We start from the raw sequence: 19,736 nt of genomic DNA on the forward strand, positions 1-19,736 counted from the left end.
CTGAAGAGGTGCAACAAAGTATAGAGCAAGACAAGTTTATGGTCAGTTCCTACCAAAGGATAGAACACCTTAATGCTATATCTGGTTTACCACACACAAAAAGTAAAATTAGCTCTGTAAAAAAAGTGCAGAGTGGATATTTGGTTGGCATTGGAGGAAGAAGAATGTGCTGAAAAAATATAGCGGATTTTTTGTGTACTAGACACGTAAGGATGGAAACAAAAAAAGACGTAAGCCTAACAGCCCAAATAATACTGATATAATATGTGACATGGTACTACCGTCATACTTGGACGATTTGTAGGGCTTGTTTTCAGGAACAAATTTAGGATAGCAACCAATGTACGCCCAGGGACGTTACAGTGACTTGAAGATACAACTACTAAGGCCTGATCCTACGCCACCAATTGGGCAGCAAATGTTAGTTTGTACGTTGACTGATATCAAGCAGAACACTTTGCATCTCACAGCATTCGAGTCGTTAGATGGCGTCAAACTTGTCACGTCTGTCGCTACAATAAAGCTAGCGGTCGGTCAGGATATAAACTCACGTTCTCGCAGAAGGGATGGCTTTGCGGCAGGCGTTGGCATGTGTACTTTAACGGTGTTAGATGATTCTTCCTGGTATGGTCTGGAAACCATTCCGAAGACAGCTAATGAGAGTTGACATCTGTGCCACCATATCGGTCAGCAGGCTCTACAAAGTTGTGGTGATGGTGCAGAGGCGTTCAGAGGAATCTAACGTGAAAAGAACGGGTTTTCAGAACCACCAAGAACTGCTAATGGAAAGTTGTTGTTGTTGAGGTCTTCAGTCCAGAGACTGGTTTGATGCAGCTTTCGAGGCTGTTCTATCCTGTGCAAGTTTATTCATCTCCAAGTAACTACTGCACCCTACATCCTTCTGAATCTGCGTATTGTATTCTTTTTTTGGTCTCCCTATACGCTTTTTACCCTCCGCGCTGCCATCCAGTACTAAATTAGTGATCCCTTGATGCCTCAAAACATGTCCTACAAACCGATCACTTCTTCTAGTCAAGTTGTGCCACAAACTTCTCTTCTCCCCAATTCTGTTCAATACCTCCTCATTAGACATATGATATACCCATCTAATTTTCAGCATTCTTCTGTAGCACCGCATTTCGAAAGGTTCTATTCTCTTTTTGACTAAACTATTTATCGTCCGTATTTCACATCCATACATGGGTACACTCCATACAAATAATTTTAGAAAAGTCTTCCTGGCACTTAATTCTATATTCGATGTTAACAAATTTATGTCCTTCAGAAACGCTTTTCTTGTCATTGCCACTCTACATTTTATATTCTCTCTACTTCAACCATCATCAGTTACTTTGCACCCCAAATATCAAAATTCATCTACTACTTTGAGTGTCTCATTTCCTAACGTAAATCCCTCGGCATCATCTGATTTAATGTGACTATATTCCATTACCCTCGTTTGGCTCTTGTTGATGTTCATCTTATACCCTCCTTTCAAGACACTGTCCATTCCGTTCAACTACTCTTCCAGGTCCTTTGCTGTCTTTGACAGAATTACAATGTCACGGCAAACCTCAAAGTTTTTGTCTCTCCTCCATGGATTTTAATTCCTACTCTAAATTTTTCTTTTGTTTCTTTTACTGCTTGCTCAATACATAGATTGAATAACATCGGGGATAGGCTACAAGCCTGTCTCACTGCCTTCCCAACCACTGCTTCCCTTTCGTTCCCCTCTACTCTTATAACAGCTATCTGGTTTCTGTACAAATTGCAAATAGTCTTTCGCTCCCTGTATTTCACCTCAGTCGCCTCCCATACAACTTTGTTGTATGGGAGCGATAGCTGGGTGGATTCAGGTTACCTTATCAACAAGGTTGAGGTTACGGATATGAAAGTAGCTAGGATGATTGCAGGTGCTAGTAGATGGCAACATTGGCAGGAGGGAGTCCACAATGAGAAAATCAAAGAAAAACTGGGAATGAACTCTATAGATGTAGCAGTCAGGGCGAACAGGCTTAGATGGTGGGGTCATGTTACACGCATGGGAGAAGCAAGATTACCCAAGAGACGCATGGGTTCAGCAGTAGAGGGTAGGAGGAGTCGGGGCAGACCAAGGAGAAGGTACCTGGATTCGGTTAAGAATGATTTTGAAGTAATAGGTTTAACATCAGAAGAGGCACCAATGTTAGCACTGAATAGGGGATCATGGAGGAATTTTATAAGGGGGCTATGCTTCAGACTGAACGCTGAAAGGCATAATCAGTCTTAAATGATGATGATGATGATGATGATGATGATCCTCTGCTGCCTTCACGATTTCACCTCTCAAAGCTACCCATTCTTCTTTCACTGTATTTCTTCCCCCAGTTCCTGTCAATCGTTCACTAATGTTCTCTCTGAAACTCTCTACAACCTCTGATTCTGTCAGTTTATCCACGTGCCATCTCTTTAAATTCCCAACTTCTTGCAGTTTCTTCAGTTTTAAACTACAGTTCATAACCAATAGATTGTGATCAGAGTCCACATCTGCCCCCTGTAAATGTCTTACAATTTGAAACCTGGTTCCTAAATCTCTGTCTTACCATTATATAATCTATCTGAAACCTTCCAGTGCCTTCAGACCTCTTCGACGTATACCAATATTTTTTCATGATTCTTAAACCAAGTGTTAGCTATAATTAAGTTATGGTCTATGCAAATTCTACCAGGCGGCTTTATCTTTCATTCCTTACCCCCATTCCATATTCACCTACTACTTTTCCTTCTCTTCCTTTCCCTACTATCGAATTGCAGTCCCCCATGACTATTAAATTTTCGTCTCCCTTCACTATCTGAAAAATTCCTTTTATCTCATCATACATCTATTCAATCTCTTCGTCATCCGCGGAGCTAGTTGGCATATAAACTTGTACTACTGTAGTAGGTGTGGGCTTCGTGTCCACAATAATGCGTTCACTATGCTGGTCGTAGTAACTAACCCTCGCTCCCCTTTTGTCATTCATCATTAAAATTACTAATGCATTACTCCTATTTGATTTTTTTATTAGAACCCTGTTTCTCCTGACCAGACTTCATTAATTACGAGTTCATATCAACTGCTCATTATCAGATACCGTAAAACTGTTTACATCAGCATGCGTGGCATCTTGCTTTCTGAGGCGTTAAAACAAATAATTACCCATCCTGTGCTGCAGAAACTGCAGCAAACAATAAAATAATTTTCTATAAAATACCCTCAGTATGTTGCTATGTTCAGGTTTCATCTCCTGACTAGAGTCCACTCTGTATAGATTCAACTCACACACTACAATACATCGAAGTTTCTTGTCAGTATGGATTAAGCAAGCACTACCTTTAAACTGTTTCAGGATGCTAAATAACTTTGCTGCAGGTGAAGTGATCACTCTTGTGCCACAAGTGCTGATATTCTGCTGATGATCTAAGCTCGAAACGCATCAATAAAGTGTTTAGAACAAAAGATGTTTTTCTTTTTATTTTGACACACGAATCAATGTTAAAGGCGGACTCATAGTCGCAGGCTTGATGCACGATCTTGTGCCTCAAATCAAACTCGTCGATATCGTTTTGTTCCACCGGATACAGTATACAGAGAGCTGGTAGTGTAAGTGAGGACATTGTGATCACTGGTGCCTTAATATGTACCCAAATCGCTGTGTTAGCTGTTTTTTCTCTGCGTCTAGCAGTCTTCCCCCAAACACGCCACATTATTTACCACTCAATGTTTTCTGAACGGCCGTAGCTGTACCACTAAGTGGACTTCGCCTTTTCAGTAAAGACTAACCGTTTTGCGTCCCCGCGTCCACACTTCAACACCTGACCTGCTGCCCACGGGAAAATAAGTGTTAATGGCTTACTCTTGCTGCATGTACTTGAAGGCACTAACCAACCTAAAAACATAATATTCCAAATAGCTATAATTATTAGTCAGAAAATGAAAAAAATACTGATGTAATTTTGCTAAGTACACTGTCCTCAGTCATTAACAAAAATATCTGCACTTATACCCCTGCAGCAGATGGGTTCAGATGAAGTAGAAGGTGCTGAAATATTACGAATAACAAAAATTCGTAAGAATGAAATTGTACTTGAAGTTACGATGATTATCATTATGTATCAGATCAAAAGTATCAAGACACCTATTAGTAGACATTCATGTAGAGTGTGTCCACTCTTCGCTTTTATGACCTATTGAACTCTGCTGGAGGCACTTTCAATAAGGTGTCTGACAGTCAAAGAATAGCAACCCATTCTTTCTCAAGAGTTGATACTAGAGAAGGTAGATATGTTGGAAGCTGAGGTTAGATACTAAGTCCACGGTCTATTTTATGCCTAAGGTATTCCGTCGGGATCAGTTCAGGACTCTATGCAGGCCAGTCCATTTCAAAAATGTCAATTGTCCACAACACATTGCTCACAGATAATGATTAATGATAGAGTGCAATATCGTACTGATACAAACAGCCCTTATCTGCAGACTGTTACCGCACTGTACGCAGTACACAATGCATTTAGCGTTTTCTTAAGCACGGTGAGGGAAACACATCGTAGCCTCGAAAAATATCGTAGAAATATCGGCTCCACACGTCACTCTTCGCCAAACCTGAACACTTCTATTGGATTGCCAGAGGGTGTAGCATAATTCTACATTCGAAATTACTCGTTTGCAATAAGCCACTGTCAGACACGTCGCTCTTTGCACCACCTCAAGCGGCGCTTAGCACTGACTGCAACAACGGTTGGCTTATGAGCATCTGCTTGACAATTGTACTCCATTCTATTTCTAAATAAATTTCTTCTCTACGCATCGTTACTGTGCTAGCTACACTGCTGGTAGTACTTGGAAACTCACTTGTTATTCCATCTGCTGATCTAATGCGATTTTTAAAGATACCTTCACCAATGTTCAACAGTCCCTGTGAGTTAGTACATGAGTTCTGCCTGGTCTTGATTAAGCTGTGGTCTCCATCGCGTTTCCACTTCACACCACATGACTTGCACAACTTTAGAGGTGTTGAAACGTCCCCTGGTCGATTTCTTACTGGGGCAACAAAAAATGCATATTCCACGTTAAGACCTCTTCACCGGTCCTCTCTGCTCTTACTTACGACACAATACTCCAGAATTCCTGTCTTACTGGCGGGGCCCCTCTCGTAATACTCAATGATCAAATCCGTGTTACAAAGGCGTGTGCAGATATTTTTGGTTCAGGTAGCACACGTACATTTCCTTGTGTGACTAGTGACACAAGGTATAGTTGCCCTTTTAAACATTTTTTTAGGTCGCTTTCTTGTCTGCTTTTCGCTACAAATTTTTCAATTGATCTTAAACTACCATCGCGATGAGCTACATACTTGAAATTTTCAACACATCTCAAAACTGGATGAAAATGCAATATTAACCAACTTTTGTGTATGGTGTATGGCAGAGGGTGGTTTGTTATCCACTATCATTTCCCAATAAGGCTTGAAACATTCAACAAAGCTGAGATCCCGATGACAATTCAGTATTAACTCGCTTTCGTATGTGGTGTGTGGCTGAGTGGCTGAGGGTGCTTTGCGTACCACTACTGTTTCCCTATTTTCCTGCACCACTTGCAAACGTTTCGTGGTAAGAACAGTAGCTGTTAAGTCGCCGTTTGAGTCTGATTCTCTCTAATTTATTGATTAACTCAGGTCGAGAGGAACTTTACCCAGTATCAGTGTTGTAATCTCATAACAATGTTTGAAACAGAAAATTTGACAAACACAAGATTTAAAATCTTTATATATATATATATATATATATTTTTTAAATCGGGCTAAGAAGCATAAAATAATTTCTGTTCGGCCAAAACAGCCGGCCGCTGTGGCCGATGGGTTCTAGGTGCTTAACTCCGGAATCGCGTTGCTGTTACGCTCAGGTTCGAATCCTGCCTCGGCCATGGATGTGCGAGATGCCCTTAGGTTAGTTAGGTTTAAGTAGTTCTAAGTCTAGGGGACTGATGACCTCAGATGTTAAGTCCCATAGTGCTTAGAGCCATTTGAACCGGCCAAAAAAGATTCCTAACCCCATGGAAATAGTCTTGAAAACTGATGCTTGTGATTTTTTTAGAGCTATGATAGTACTTGTAGAATTTAAAATGAATAACTTGGGGTACATGCAACGGATAATAGTAAGGGGGTGAATTATTGATGCATCATACACCCCATGTCTTTAGTTATAATTTCTACAAGTATTTTCATCTCTATTAAAAATTCACAAGTACAGTATGACTGTCTGTAGAGGCTTAGGAATCTGTATGCGGCTAAGGGAAATTATTTCATACTTCTTAGTCCGTCTTGAAAACGTATTGTATTAAGAAGTTTTTTATTTAGTTGATAATTTGTATATAATTTCAAAATTCCTCTCGCTTCTAGTTTTGACTCCCCCAGCAAGCTGTAGGTACTAAGTATTGCTTCAGCGCGCACTGCATGCTTGCCACAGCAAATGCTAGGTAGTAAACTGTATGGTTTGTCACAATAGTCAACACTGCATGTTGGTTCCGTAGCTGTTGACCGCCGCATCGTGGCTGCTCGGGTAGGCATTAAACGGCGTGTGTTCTATCCTAAAGCGTGGGCCCCCAGGGGCCAGCGGGGGTGCGGTGTCGACCCGGTCGTCGCTAGACGCGCTGCAGGAGGCGCACCTGGCTACGGCGCCACTCACGCCGGGCATCGGACAGCCGGCCGGCGCGCTCGCCCAGGAGGACACCGACCCGGACCTCATCCCCAACAAGTACGGTGAGTACCACACGCCACCCGCGGCACTCGCTGGACCTCGTACACATACCTGTTCGCGACTCCCGTAGCACCGGGCACTGGTCAGCCTGCCGGCACCATGGGACAGCAGGTCATTAACATTGTATACAGTAGCTGAGTACCATATTCCAGGGCGGCACAGCTAACACTCTCTGAGGCTGTGAGCTAATCGCACCATTAATCGGTGACTCCACTAGCATCATAGTAACGGACGATAATCAGCCTCACCTTATGTCTAAAATGTGGGGACTATAATGTGGGGTTACGCTGATAGCAATTCCTCCTATATAGTCCGCAAGCCGACTTACGTTGTATGGCGGAGTGTACTCTATGTACCAGGTCACTTCCCCCTTTTCCTGTACCAGTCATGTATGGTTCGCAAGAAAGAACAATTACCGGTAAGCCACAATGTGGGCTCGAATCTTTCTAACTTTATCAAAAAATGGTTCAAATGGCTCTGAGCACTATGGGACTTAAATGCGATGGTCATCAGTCCCCTAGAACTTAGAACTACTTAAACCTAACTAACCTAAGGACAGCACACAACACCCAGCCATCACGAGGCAGAGAAAATCCCTGACCCCGCCGGGAATCGAACCCGGGAACCCGGGCGTGGGAAGCGAGAACGCTACCGCACGACCACGAGATGCGGGCTTCTAACTTTATCATCACGGTCTTTTCGCGAGATATACTTAAGAGGAAGCAATATATTGTCCTCTTCATCTAGGAATGTACGCTCTCGGAACTTTAGCAGTAGACCGTAACGCGAAGCAGAACGCTTTTCCTGACGCATCTGCCATTGGAATTGTCTGAGAATCTCCGTGTCGCTTTCGCACTAACTAGAAGACCTTGTAACGAAACGTGGTGCTCTTTTTTGGACCTTCTCAAGATCCTCTAGAGTTCCTATCCGGTTCGATCCCATAGCAAAGACCAACATTTAGTTATTGCTCGAGCGAGATGATTGTAACATATTAATTTGTTGATGAACTACATTTCCTTTGGACTCTTGCTATCAATCTCAGTCTGGCATTTGCCTTAGTCGTAATTAATTTGATTTGGTATTTCCATTTCAAATCGCTGCGTAGTCTGTTCCTAGATATTTATGGACGCAACTGCTTCCAGTGGTTGTTCTGCGATTTTGTAATCATAAAAAAGGTATTGTAATGTCTAAGTATTCACAATACGTTACATAATTTCACAAAATATCTATCCTCTGCAATTCTTCCTGCATTTCTAGGGTCATGACTTCTCTGTATACAGTAGCATCATCCGCGATAAGCCTCATGGAACTTCGGACGTTATCTGCTAGGTCATTATACATGTTTTGAAAAGTAATGATGTGACAATCCTCTGGGGCACGCCCGAAGTTACTGTACGTCTGAAGACTTCTCTCCGTTGAGACTGATATCTTTTGTTCTGTTTGCTAGAAAAACTTCAGGCCAGACAACACTACTGGTCTGATACTCTAAGTGCTCCTATTTTGTTCATTAGGTGCCACTGTAAAGCTGTATCGAACGTCTGTCGGAAGTCAAGAAATACAATATCTACCTGAACGCCTATATCTACTGCTTTCTGTGTCTCGTGGACTAATAGAGCCAGATGAGTTTCAAATGGCCAAAAATTACGGAACCCATGTTGGACCGTGCAGAGGAGTTTTTCGGTCTCCAGAAATATCAAAGTATTCGACTATAAAACATCTTCCAAAATTCTAAAACATACCGACGTCAGGATATAGGCCTATAGTTTGCTGCGTCTGTTCAACGACCCTTATTGGAAGCGCTTATTTCCAAACAATAGGGACGCTTCTTTTTCCATACGGTACATATTTCATGGCTTGTAATGATGGTCACCGCTGATGGTCGTTCCACTTACCACTATAATCACATGTCGTTTATTGGCTCACCTTTTAACACTTTTCACATCTATACCAGGCAACCCACCTTAAGGAGTGTGGCAGAGAGTAGCCTATGTACTACAGTCTCTTTTGCCCGTTCCTGTTTCAGCAGGTCGATAAACCTCAAACTGTGCTAGAATCTATCTGATTTTACGTCCATGGTCTTTTCTCCAGGTATACCTACTCTCTAGGAAAATTTGCTTACCGGTACTCTATTTTAACAGCAAATCACTACGTCAGGCTGAACATTATTATTGTAGTGTCTGCTACTGGAGTTACACGATCATCTACGTAACGCTTTACAGCTTACAAAATGAGCCTGTGACGAAATGCACGGCTCTCCTTTGTATCTTTTCTAACTTGGTTCAAATGGCTCTGAGCACTATGGGACTTAACTTCTAAGGTCATCAGTCCCCTAGAACTTAGAACTACTTAAACCTAACTAACCTAAGGACATCACACGCATCCATGCCCGAGGCAGGATTCGAAACTGCGACCGAAGCGGCCGCACGGTTCCAGACTGTAGCGCCTTTAACCGCTTGGCCACCACGGCCGGCCTTCTCTAACTCCTCTAGGAACTTGTCTAGTACCGGACACAGGTCGACAACGAATATTCAAGCACTGGTCGAACGAGGGCATTGTAACCTACCTCCTTCGTGTTTGGACTACATTTCCTGAGTGTTACAGCTTCTAGAGCTTATTATGTGATGTGTGTAATCATACAGAAACCGATCTTTGAGTTTACATCCTAGTCATCTGATTGAGACTCAGAATTCTTTGCTGTAGGGAAGCGCAGGAATTGGAATGCATTGTTATTAATTTTATTTTATTTTCCCCGCCTTATTGCTGAGGTCCTTTGTATGTTTCCACAAATATATCGGAATTATACAGTTTTTCCTATTCGTCTTCTAGATAGCTTATTTGCTTCTATTGCTGACTTCATGTCTAAAATGTACGGTTAGACCAACAGCATAAGTGAAATGGCACAGAGACTTTACTGGCCACATACAGAAATGATTTTACGTGCAGGGGCGACAGTGAGAAGTGGGATCGAGGAGGGAGTCACGCCAGGCTAATTCGTGCACTTGTGTGAACCGCTGTGCCAGCATGGCTTAGTGGCTAACGCACCTGCCTACTAAGCAGGAGACCTAGGTTCGATTCCCGGCCACGGTGCAAATTTTCACTCGCCATTTCAGTCCTCTTCTTCTTTTAGTGTTCAACCCTGAGGTTGATTTGCAGCAAAGCTCCATTCCTCTCTTCTGTCTGCCTTCCTCTTCATTTCCACGTATGTGTTACATCCAACGTCGTTCATGACCTGTTCATTCATTTCAATCTGTAGACACAGAAAACAATGTAATTTGGCACTGCTGCAACACACTGTACTGTACCCACGCACTTAGCATCTGTGTCTCTTAACACGAAAGGAGGCTAGTTTGGTGGCAACCTGGCTCAGGAGTACAACAATTCTAACCCAATCATTTCTGACACGTAACACATGCCAGCTTCGCACCGCTAGAGCTACCACGTCTGCGCTCCTACGACACTAGCGGTTGGCTATCTCACTGGACTCGGGCAAGGCGACACCGCCCACGAACACATCACTAACAAAGACGGCGAGGCCAAGAATGAATTTTCACTCTGAGGAGGAGTGTGCACTGGTATGAAACTTCCTCACAGATTAAAACTGTGTGCCGGACCGGGACGCGAACTCGGGTCCTTTGCCTTTCGTGAACACAGCTTTACTTTCGCCTGTATCTCATTTCTCACGTTCCGAACATTACACAGATTCTCCTGCATAACTTGCGGAACTAATACTCCTTGAAGAATGAAAATTGCAGGAACATGGCTTAGACACAGGACTGAAGGATTGTTTCCAGAATTAATTATCCTCAGTTTGAGGCCAAGTCTGGTACACCGTTCTAATGTGCCAAGAACTTTCACGGTGAGGACTATTTGCCAGGCTGGTGTTTTCAGACAAACATGTCTGAAACTCCTGTCTCTAGAGAGAGAGGCCAGTTCGCTAACTCGATGAGACAGGAGAAGATTTACTCTGACATCCACGTGTGCTGTGTTGATTACCACGCCCGCATCTCGTGGTCGTGCGGTAACGTTCTCGCTTCCCACGCCCGGGTTCCCGGGTTCGATTCCCGGCGGGGTCAGGGATTTTCTCTGCCTCGTGATGGCTGGGTGTTGTGTGCTGTCCTTAGGTTAGTTAGGTTTAAGTAGTTCTAAGTTCTAGGGGACTTATGACCACAGCAGTTGAGTCCCATAGTGCTCAGAGCCATTTGAACCATTTTTTTTTTATTACCACGCGACAGACAGGTACTGCCAGTACTTATTTATCCTGACAGCAGGCACCGGCCACGCCGCTGGGTCGCTGGAAACAGAAGAGCAATGTGAAGTGTTTCCTCCTGTGCTAATAGTTAGTTTTTAATGTACTGATAAACTGTAAAGTGTTCAACCAAAGCATCCACTTCACCATCGATGAAACGAAATTTATTTACTTGTTTTGTAAATAAACTGCCTTTCCCTGCTGCTCTTCGTCTTTTACGTTCATTGAGTCATTTAAATGAATCTACTTTCTTAAGTTTTCTGTTAATTTTTTTAAATATTTATGGTTCTAACGAAAAAGTACAGGCTGACGATGTTGGTCGTGGGTGTTCAAAAATGTTCAAATGTGTGTGAAATCTTACGGGACTTAACTGCTAAGGTAATCAGTCCCTAAGCTTACACACTACTTAACCTAAATTATCCTAAGGACAAACACCCCCTCCCCTTCCCGAGGGAGGACCCGAACTTCCGCCGGGACCAGCAGCACAGTCCATGACTGCAGCGCCTAAGACCGCTCGGCTAGGTCGTGGGTGTGTTTGGGACACGTAGTTATTTTAATATTCTCACATACATAAAATAATTTGTAAAAAATTAGGTTCACCCTTAAGTGAATGAGCGCCTAACGACAGAGCGCTAATGTCGCGGCGCCACGAAACCAACCACTTCCAACTCAGATAAAACCGCCAAAAAGAATCTCCATAATTCAGTTAATATGAGAGTAATGATAGGTTAAATATTTGTTGAAATAAAAATGTTTTGAGATTAAATACAACACTTCTATTGACAGAAGTGACTCTATACAATAAATCTTCATCTACCCTAGTGGACGTCCAAAAAGGGAAGAAAGATAGTAAAAAAAATCAAAGAACGGTTATCTCTTACAGAGATAATTTTCGTTTGAAAGAACGATTGGTGTAACATCAATGTATTATATTTACTTTGCTCTCAAAAAGGACATTACACTATCTGTACTCTGCATTGTAAGTGTTACTCAGTAGCTGACAAATATTATTTTGTACAATAATATTGCATGCATCAGTGTTCCAGGTGAGTGGGATTATGATAAAGAGTCACTGTACCGATATTTAAACTTTTACAACTTCTGTCAGTAGGTTTGGTGATTTCGAAACTCCCTTGCATGACCTCTCCTTCAATTTCGAATTTCATCTTGACGATGCGTCACGGGAGTTGAATCATTGCTTTATGAATCTGAGTCCAATGGCATTTCAGAGTGTAGTCATGGTAGGAATTTTCACGTGTAGGTTTGGGCTTCATCTTGAGGCACTTTCGTGTGGTAATCCGTGCCGTGTACCTCATAAAGCATATCGAATTATCGTAATCCAGCATCCTCTGGTGTAGTTACTATGCGACTTGCAAGATCGTGAAGTTGATGCAAAATTTCTGGCTGTATAGTACCCGCAGCCACACCAAATAGTGTTGAATTAAGATAACCCGATTTACTTAACGAGATACATGATACCGATTTGCAAGATGAATTGCATAAAACTGAACCCTTTAAGCTGCGAAGTCGATCAGAAATAGACAGAAAAAAACAGTTAATGTATCTGATTTGAAGGAAAACAATACAGGAATAAATAATTTTTATTGTCTATAAAAAAGATATTTCACAGCTGACGTCCCATTTTCTTCCAGCTTTATAAGAGAATCACCATGAAATACAATATTTTTACATAACACTGGAGATTTTCTTAGTAATAAATAATGATACTGTTGTTAGCGACGAGAATATATGTGAACACTATGGTATTGCCCGCCAAAGGCAAAGGTCCCGAGTTGGAGTCTCGGTCAGGCATACAGTTTTAATCTGCCAGGAAGTTTCATATCAGCGCACACTCCGCTGCAGAGTGAAAAATCTCATTCTGGAAACTGTGGTATTAAGTTACTTACGTTCTGATTGGTAGGACAAGGTCACAACTATAAATGAAAGTGAAAACGTAGAGCACCACAATTTAAACTATAATTATGAACTCGTTCTATCAAGCAGCGAAGGAGGAATCAACTAAAAGGCAAACTGTGCCACCACAGTACAATTACCAATCTTTAACATTATATGACATCTACAATTTTGTGCTTTTCTTTTATAAATAGCCATGTTGTACACGTTCACACTATATACCCCCAGTATTTAAACTGTTTTCTATCATCTGACGTAATTTGAGTTGGTTGCAATAAATACATACAGCAGTTATCATCTCGGAAGTCATTTTACACGTCACACTGTACTTACATTTCTCTCTTAATATGTTAAGATTGCTATAGATAAGTGATGAATAAGATTGCCTGTGCAGTTAAGTACCTCTTACATCGTATTTCTATTGGTTTTGTCCAATATGTTTGTATGCACGCTGCACATGCACACGCATGGATTCAGACACAGTATTCGAAACACGTCTGTTTCCTCTGTTATAACTTGTTTATCCTAATTAGTTTATTGAGGTGCATTATTTTACGGTGCCTATTTCCTGTTTTCAAACGTATAGCAAACGTCTGCAGACGAAACATTTTCTCGAAGTGGAAATCTCTTCCCGTATCAGTTGTGCAAGGATGTAAAAGAATGTAATAAGGGCTCGAATCTGCAAACATTTTAATATCCCTTCTTGCCAGTTTGTCAACCGACTTGTCGCATCTTCTCGAAATATTTATGATAGTGACCTATGCGTATGCTTCGAAGATCACACTATCTGCAGGGCGCAGACTTTATGCATTTTGGTCACGTAGTATATTACTGTATTCGAGCGCCAGTGGAAGTTGTTAAAATTTCAATTTCCTTCAATCCTATTCCATTTTCGCAATACCAGATATTGGTTCACATCAGTTCAGTGAATAGTATCACGCGTTTATAAACACGCCAGATGGTGCAAAGCGGACGCGGTCCCGAATGAGCATTTCCACCGACTCCTCACCCCAACCCCACCAACCCCTTCCCCACCCTCGTTCTCTCCTGCTGTGTTTGGGAATATATAAAGTCGGGCTTTCCAAAGACGCATATAGAGATTTCTGTTCCAGTTCGATAATGTGTGCGTACTTATACGCTCACGCGCAAGTGTGTGTACGTGTGCGCACGCGCATGCGTACCGCGGTGTGCGTGCAGGCCTGCCGGTGCATTTTAAGCGCAGAGAAATCGCCGGCAACTATTCAGTTCCTGCACAGTAGCATGAATTTTACATTTATATGCTGATCGTTGCGTCGGATGTTGGCGGCGCTGTAATACCCCGCCTGGTCGATGCCGTATAGCGGATAGACATCACCGTTCGCTACCTGAAAGGAAATCAAATGCAGGGGGAGGCATATCCTGAAATGCTGCTTGTTCGCTGCTGCCACTACACATTTCGAGAATGCGTCGCGCTGACATTAATTGAGCGGATCTGATAGCTACGTCAGCCTAGTGCCACTGCTGGCTCATGCTGGAATGCTCAGCCTTGCGTACCGGAGACCAAATCATGCGTACCTCTCCGGCTGATTTCACAATCTGCAGGTCTGGAGAAGTAGATGCCGAGACATTCAGCAGTCGACTCGTTGCAGACTGTAATATATACCGGGTGGTTATAATTAAAATGCAGCTACTCGCAGAGATCCAGTACGTTCTGTAATTATCATATGGCGCGACACTTAGTACATATTGCATTTAGTTAATCCGGACACCGATGTATGGTGGAAAAAAATTAGTTCTAATTTTGCTCACAAGGTGCAAATCTGGCGCTATGAATGAAAGAAACACGTTTAGAAATGTTTCCATATGTAATGGGTAATGAACGGGACGCGGGCAGAAAATGTCAATCAAGTGAGAAAGGCGTAATATTTATATTATTATTAACCGCCACAGTCACAATTTGTTCAATATGAGCACCAAATACGTCGACGAGATGCTGTAGAGCGCCAGATTTGCACCTGGTGGCCAAAATTGAAAATTATTGTTTTCCAAATAAAATCGGTTCCTCATAAACGGATAAGCATATATAATAAGTTTAATCGGCTCCTCATAAACGGATAAGCATATATAATAAGTTTTGCTGCCATACGATAGTTACAGCCTACGCTGGACTTCTGTGAGTAGCTGCACTTTAATTTGAACCATCCGGTAGGCCATCGATAAATGAAAGCAAGATCATCACAAAGGCAACTCATATACCATGACAATGTACTGTTCACTGGAGAGCCAAAACTGGGAACTATCAGATAATGGTGTGAACTGTATATTTACAATGATAACTGAAACGTTGTGACTACTGACCACTGTGTGACTGTGAAACCAATCTGCCTTAGTAACCATTTCGTAACCTGCGAGTGCTATCCACTCGCCATCACAATAAACAGCATTGCATGTTATTCGACATGGCATAAATAATTTGGTCGCTGCGTACAATGGAAACAAAGTCAGACTGAAGCTCCGCCCAAGTGCATTAATGATTATAATTTTTAACGAAGGAGGGCCCTATCATATGAAGCAAGGTTCATAAATGGGTGTTGGTTCCATAAATGACTAAATTCAGATAAAAACCATACCGAATATTACTCCGAAGCTACGCTTGGGAAACAAAAGCACACAAAATTAAAATGAATAACTGAAGCTAATAATGTGGCACTTTTATGTACATCGTTAGGGGGACTGACTAAATCTCAAGTGGGGACCCTAGGGCTGTAGCAACATTGCACCCGCGCATCAGGGATTAACTCCCGGAAGCAGAAACTTCAGAATGTGCCGAGCAAGCTTTGAGGACCACCCCAAAATTGCCATCCAATGTGAGCAAAGCCTTCATCATGTAACATTACAGTAGACCCAGGATGTCCCGGAATCCGCATCTCTGTGTGAGAATTTTTCTGTCAAAACATGCATGCGCACTTGACGACGGAGCGAGCAAATGACGAGAGAGTGAGTACGTGCATGCGTCGACTGTCCATTGCACTCTTCCTCATAGAGGAAGGAGCACGGGGAAAGGAAATTCAGCGAAGAAAGGGGAAAATATGCGGAGAACACAGCATATCGGTTGCGATTTCGACACTCAGGCCCAACCGAGGGGCAATGGCTGTCACCGTTACTGCTGGTTTTCAATAATGAAGGCATACACATGACGGACAATGGTATCGGTAATGCGGCATGGTGGTATGGCTTGCGTCGTCGGCCAGTGACATTCGTCCTTGAACCGTTTGTGCCAAGCCTCAAACCTTGCAGTTTGTACTTCTATTTTACGTGTTGATGTTTTACTTCTTGACTGAAAGAAACTGTGGCACATCAATGTTCGAACTTCTACTCTCCAAATGACGAAGCGATTTGCGTGGTACAGAATCTCCTTAGGTTGTACGCTAGGTTCTAGAGCTTTATTTATTGCCCCATTATTTATGAAACCTTGTGCTAAAACTTCAACTTTTTCATTTATTTTATTTTCGTACAGAAAGATTTGCCGGATACTTTCAGTATGACGTGTCACTCTATGAGAGAAGGTAGTAATTGTGTTGCAGCGATGTTAGTTTATGTGACGCATTTATGCTTTTGAGCGGGGTGTATGCAGCATGCTGCACTATTTTTGGCTGGTCAAAACTGTGTGCATAGTCAGAACATACACCCCGTTAAAGAGTATGGAAATATAATATCTGTTACCTTCCATGACACTACAACTCCCGCTTTGAGTCGTTAAAATTACGCGCCAGAGCCAAAGAAACTTTTTTAACATAGACATCAGTGCTACAGCATTTTTGCACTTCATCCGTACACTGAAATTACACTGAGATATTCAGTACTGAAGAGAAGTACTCATAAGGGTATTCATTAAACTATTCCCAGCAGTCCTATATCAAATTGTATTGGTGTTTTACTACTCGCTACACAATTTCTTCCGCAATATCAGTTTAGAATTATTGTTGATATTGAAGCAATGGATCACAAGATACAGCAAAAAAAAATCTACCTCACAAAACGGAAAATTACTACATAACGCAGTTGTTGAAAGAGACCCTTTTTACACATCTTAAAACTCAGTAATTGTGCTAGATCTCAAAAATCATTTAAAAACAAAAAGGAGGAAATTATCAGAAAAGTCTTGGAACAAAATGATAAAGTAGTGTTTGGGATGAAAAGAAATCACCGGAGGTCTATCAGCTCGTAGAAGAAAATCACAGACGCCATCCGACTGATGAAAACATGCTTATAAAGGAAACTTTACACTTAGCGCTGTCGATTAGAAAAGACAAGAAACGGCTGTCAGAAGTTAACGAAGACCTACACTGATCTGACTAAAGTCATAGGATAGCGATATGCACATACATAGATGATAGAAAGGCAGTGAATTGATGGAGCTGTCATTTCTACACATGTGGTTTGTGCGAAAAGGTTTTCGACGTGATTATTGCCGCACGGCGGGAATGAACATACTTTGAAGGTGAAATGGTTGATGGAGGTAATGCATGAGACAGCCCGTTTCAGAATTGTCAGGAAATTCCGCCTTCCAAGATCCACAGTGTCAACGGTGCGCCGACAATTCCAGATTTCAGGCACTGTCTCTCGCCACGGACGACGCAGTGGCCGATGGCCCTCGCTCAACGATCGAGAGCAGCGCGTTTGCTTGTAGTTGTCAGTGCTAATACAGAAGAAACTCTGCATGAAATAACCGCAGAAATCAATGTGGGAAGTACGCCGATAGTATCCGTTGGGACAGTGCTGCGGAATCTGGCGTTAATGAGCTACAGCTCAAAATGGTTCAAATGGCTCTGAGCACTATGGGACTTAACATCTGAGGTCATCAGTCCCCTAGATCTTAGAACAACGTAAACCTAACTAACCTAAGAACATCACACACAGCCTTGCCCGAGGCAGGATTCGAACTTGCGACCGTAGCGGTCGCACGGTTTCAGACTGAAGCACCGAGAACCGCTCGGCCGCAACGGCCGGCTGTGCTACAGCAGTAGACAACTGACGCAAACGGCGTTTCCGACAGTACGACATCGTCTGCAGCACGTTTTCTGGGCTCTTGATCATATCGGTTGCACCCTAGACTGGAAAACCGTGGACTGGTCAGATGAGCCACGATTTCACTTGATAAGAGCTGACAGTACGGTTTGAGTATGGCGCAGACCCCATGAAGCCAACTCGGCAAGAAGGCACCGTGAAAGCTGGTGGTGGCCCCACAATGGTGTGAGCTGTGTTTACATGGAATGGACAGGGACTTCTCCTCCAACTGAATCGATCATTGACTGAAAATGGTTATGTTCGGCCACATGGAGACCATTTGCAGCCATTCATGCAGACATCCCAAACAGTGATGGAATTTTTGTGGAATACAATGCGCTAAGTCACTGGGCCACAACTGTTCACGATCGATTTTAAGAACATTCTCGACCATTCGAGGAAGTGAAATGAATCACATCGAGTATTTATGTGACATAAACCATAGATCAATTCGTGCACATAATCCAGCACCGGCGACACTCTGGCAATTACGGACTGATCAATATTTCTGCAGTGTACTTCCAACGACTTGCTGAGTCCCTGCCAAGTATTGTCGCTGAACTACGCCGGGTAAAAGGATATCCGAAACGATATGAGCAGGTGTGTGTGTTTGTGTGTGTGTGTGTGTGTGTTTGTGCATATTGAGTATTGAACTGGGAACCTAGAAAGGACGGAGAGGCTTCATCCCGCCGTAGCCCTCAGTGGTTCACAACCCCACAACAGGCCACAGCAGTCCATCCACCTCACAGCTGCGCCATACCGAACCCAGGGTTATTGTCTGTTCGGCCCACAGTAGACACCCCCACCCTTCCCTCCCGGGAACTTGTCATACCACATGAGTGTAAGCCCAGTGTTTGCGTGGTAGAGTAATTATGGCGTACGCATACGTGGAGACAGTGTTTGCGCAGCAATCGCCAACATAGTGTGACTGTGGTGGAATAAGGACAACCAGCCCGCATTCGCCGAGGCAGGTGGAAAACCGCCTTAAAAACCATCCACAGACTGACTGGCACAGCGGACCTCGACACTAATCCGACGTGCGGATTCGTTCCGGGGACCGGCACGCCTTGCCGCTCGGGAAGCAGCGCGTTAGACCGCGCGGCTAGCTGGGCGGTCTATATGAGAAGGTACTCAACGACTTCCGTCAACTCGGTGTAAAGGAGACTGGCAGTCACTGAAAATACTCTACGGCCCATTAAAATTGCTACACCACGACGATGACGCGCTACAGACGCGAAACTTAACCGACAGGAAGAAAATGCTGTGATATGCAAATGATTAGCTTTTCAGAGCATTCACACAAGGTTGGCGCCGGTGGCGACACCTACAACGTGCTGACATGAGGAGAGTTTCCAACCGATTTCTCATACACAAACAGCAGTTGACCGGCGTTGCCTGGTGAAACGTTGTTGTAATGCCTCGCGTAATGAGGAGAAATGCGTACCATCACGTTTCCGACTTTGATAAAGGTCGGTTTGTACCTATCGCGATTGCGGTTTATCGTATAGCGACGTCGCTGCTCACGTTGGTCGAGATCCAATGACTGTTAGCAGAATATGGAATCGGTGGGTTCAGGAGGGTAATATGGAACGACGTGCTGGATCCCAAAGGCCTCGTATCACTAGCAGTCGAGATGACAGGCATCTCTTCCGCATGGCTGTAACGGATCGTGCATCCACGTCTCGACCCCTGAGTCAACAGATGGGGACGTTTGTAAGACAACAACCGTCTGCACGAAAAGGTTCGACGACGTTTG

General features: G+C 43.1%; 1 protein-coding gene across 4 annotated transcripts in view; it reads left to right on the forward strand.

The window, feature by feature from the left end:
• The window catches only part of LOC126188244 (neural cell adhesion molecule 2), a 612,074-nt gene that overhangs the window by 532,723 nt on the left and 59,615 nt on the right, over positions 1 to 19,736 (forward strand). For 2 of the 4 annotated variants that reach the window (XR_007537838.1, XR_007537839.1), the window contains exon 12: positions 6,624 to 6,776. Coding sequence is in view for 2 of the 4 variants with exons in the window: in XM_049929802.1 (XP_049785759.1) it covers positions 6,611 to 6,776 (166 nt within the window). In the remaining 2 variants the exon portion in view is untranslated. Of the gene's footprint in view, positions 1 to 6,610; positions 6,777 to 19,736 lie in introns of all 4 variants that reach the window. The other 2 variants (XM_049929802.1, XM_049929803.1) reach the window with 1 other exon arrangement.

The sequence above is a fragment of the Schistocerca cancellata genome, chromosome 5, assembly GCF_023864275.1.
Source record: "Schistocerca cancellata isolate TAMUIC-IGC-003103 chromosome 5, iqSchCanc2.1, whole genome shotgun sequence".
In the NCBI taxonomy this organism is placed as follows: Eukaryota; Metazoa; Arthropoda; class Insecta; order Orthoptera; family Acrididae; genus Schistocerca; species Schistocerca cancellata.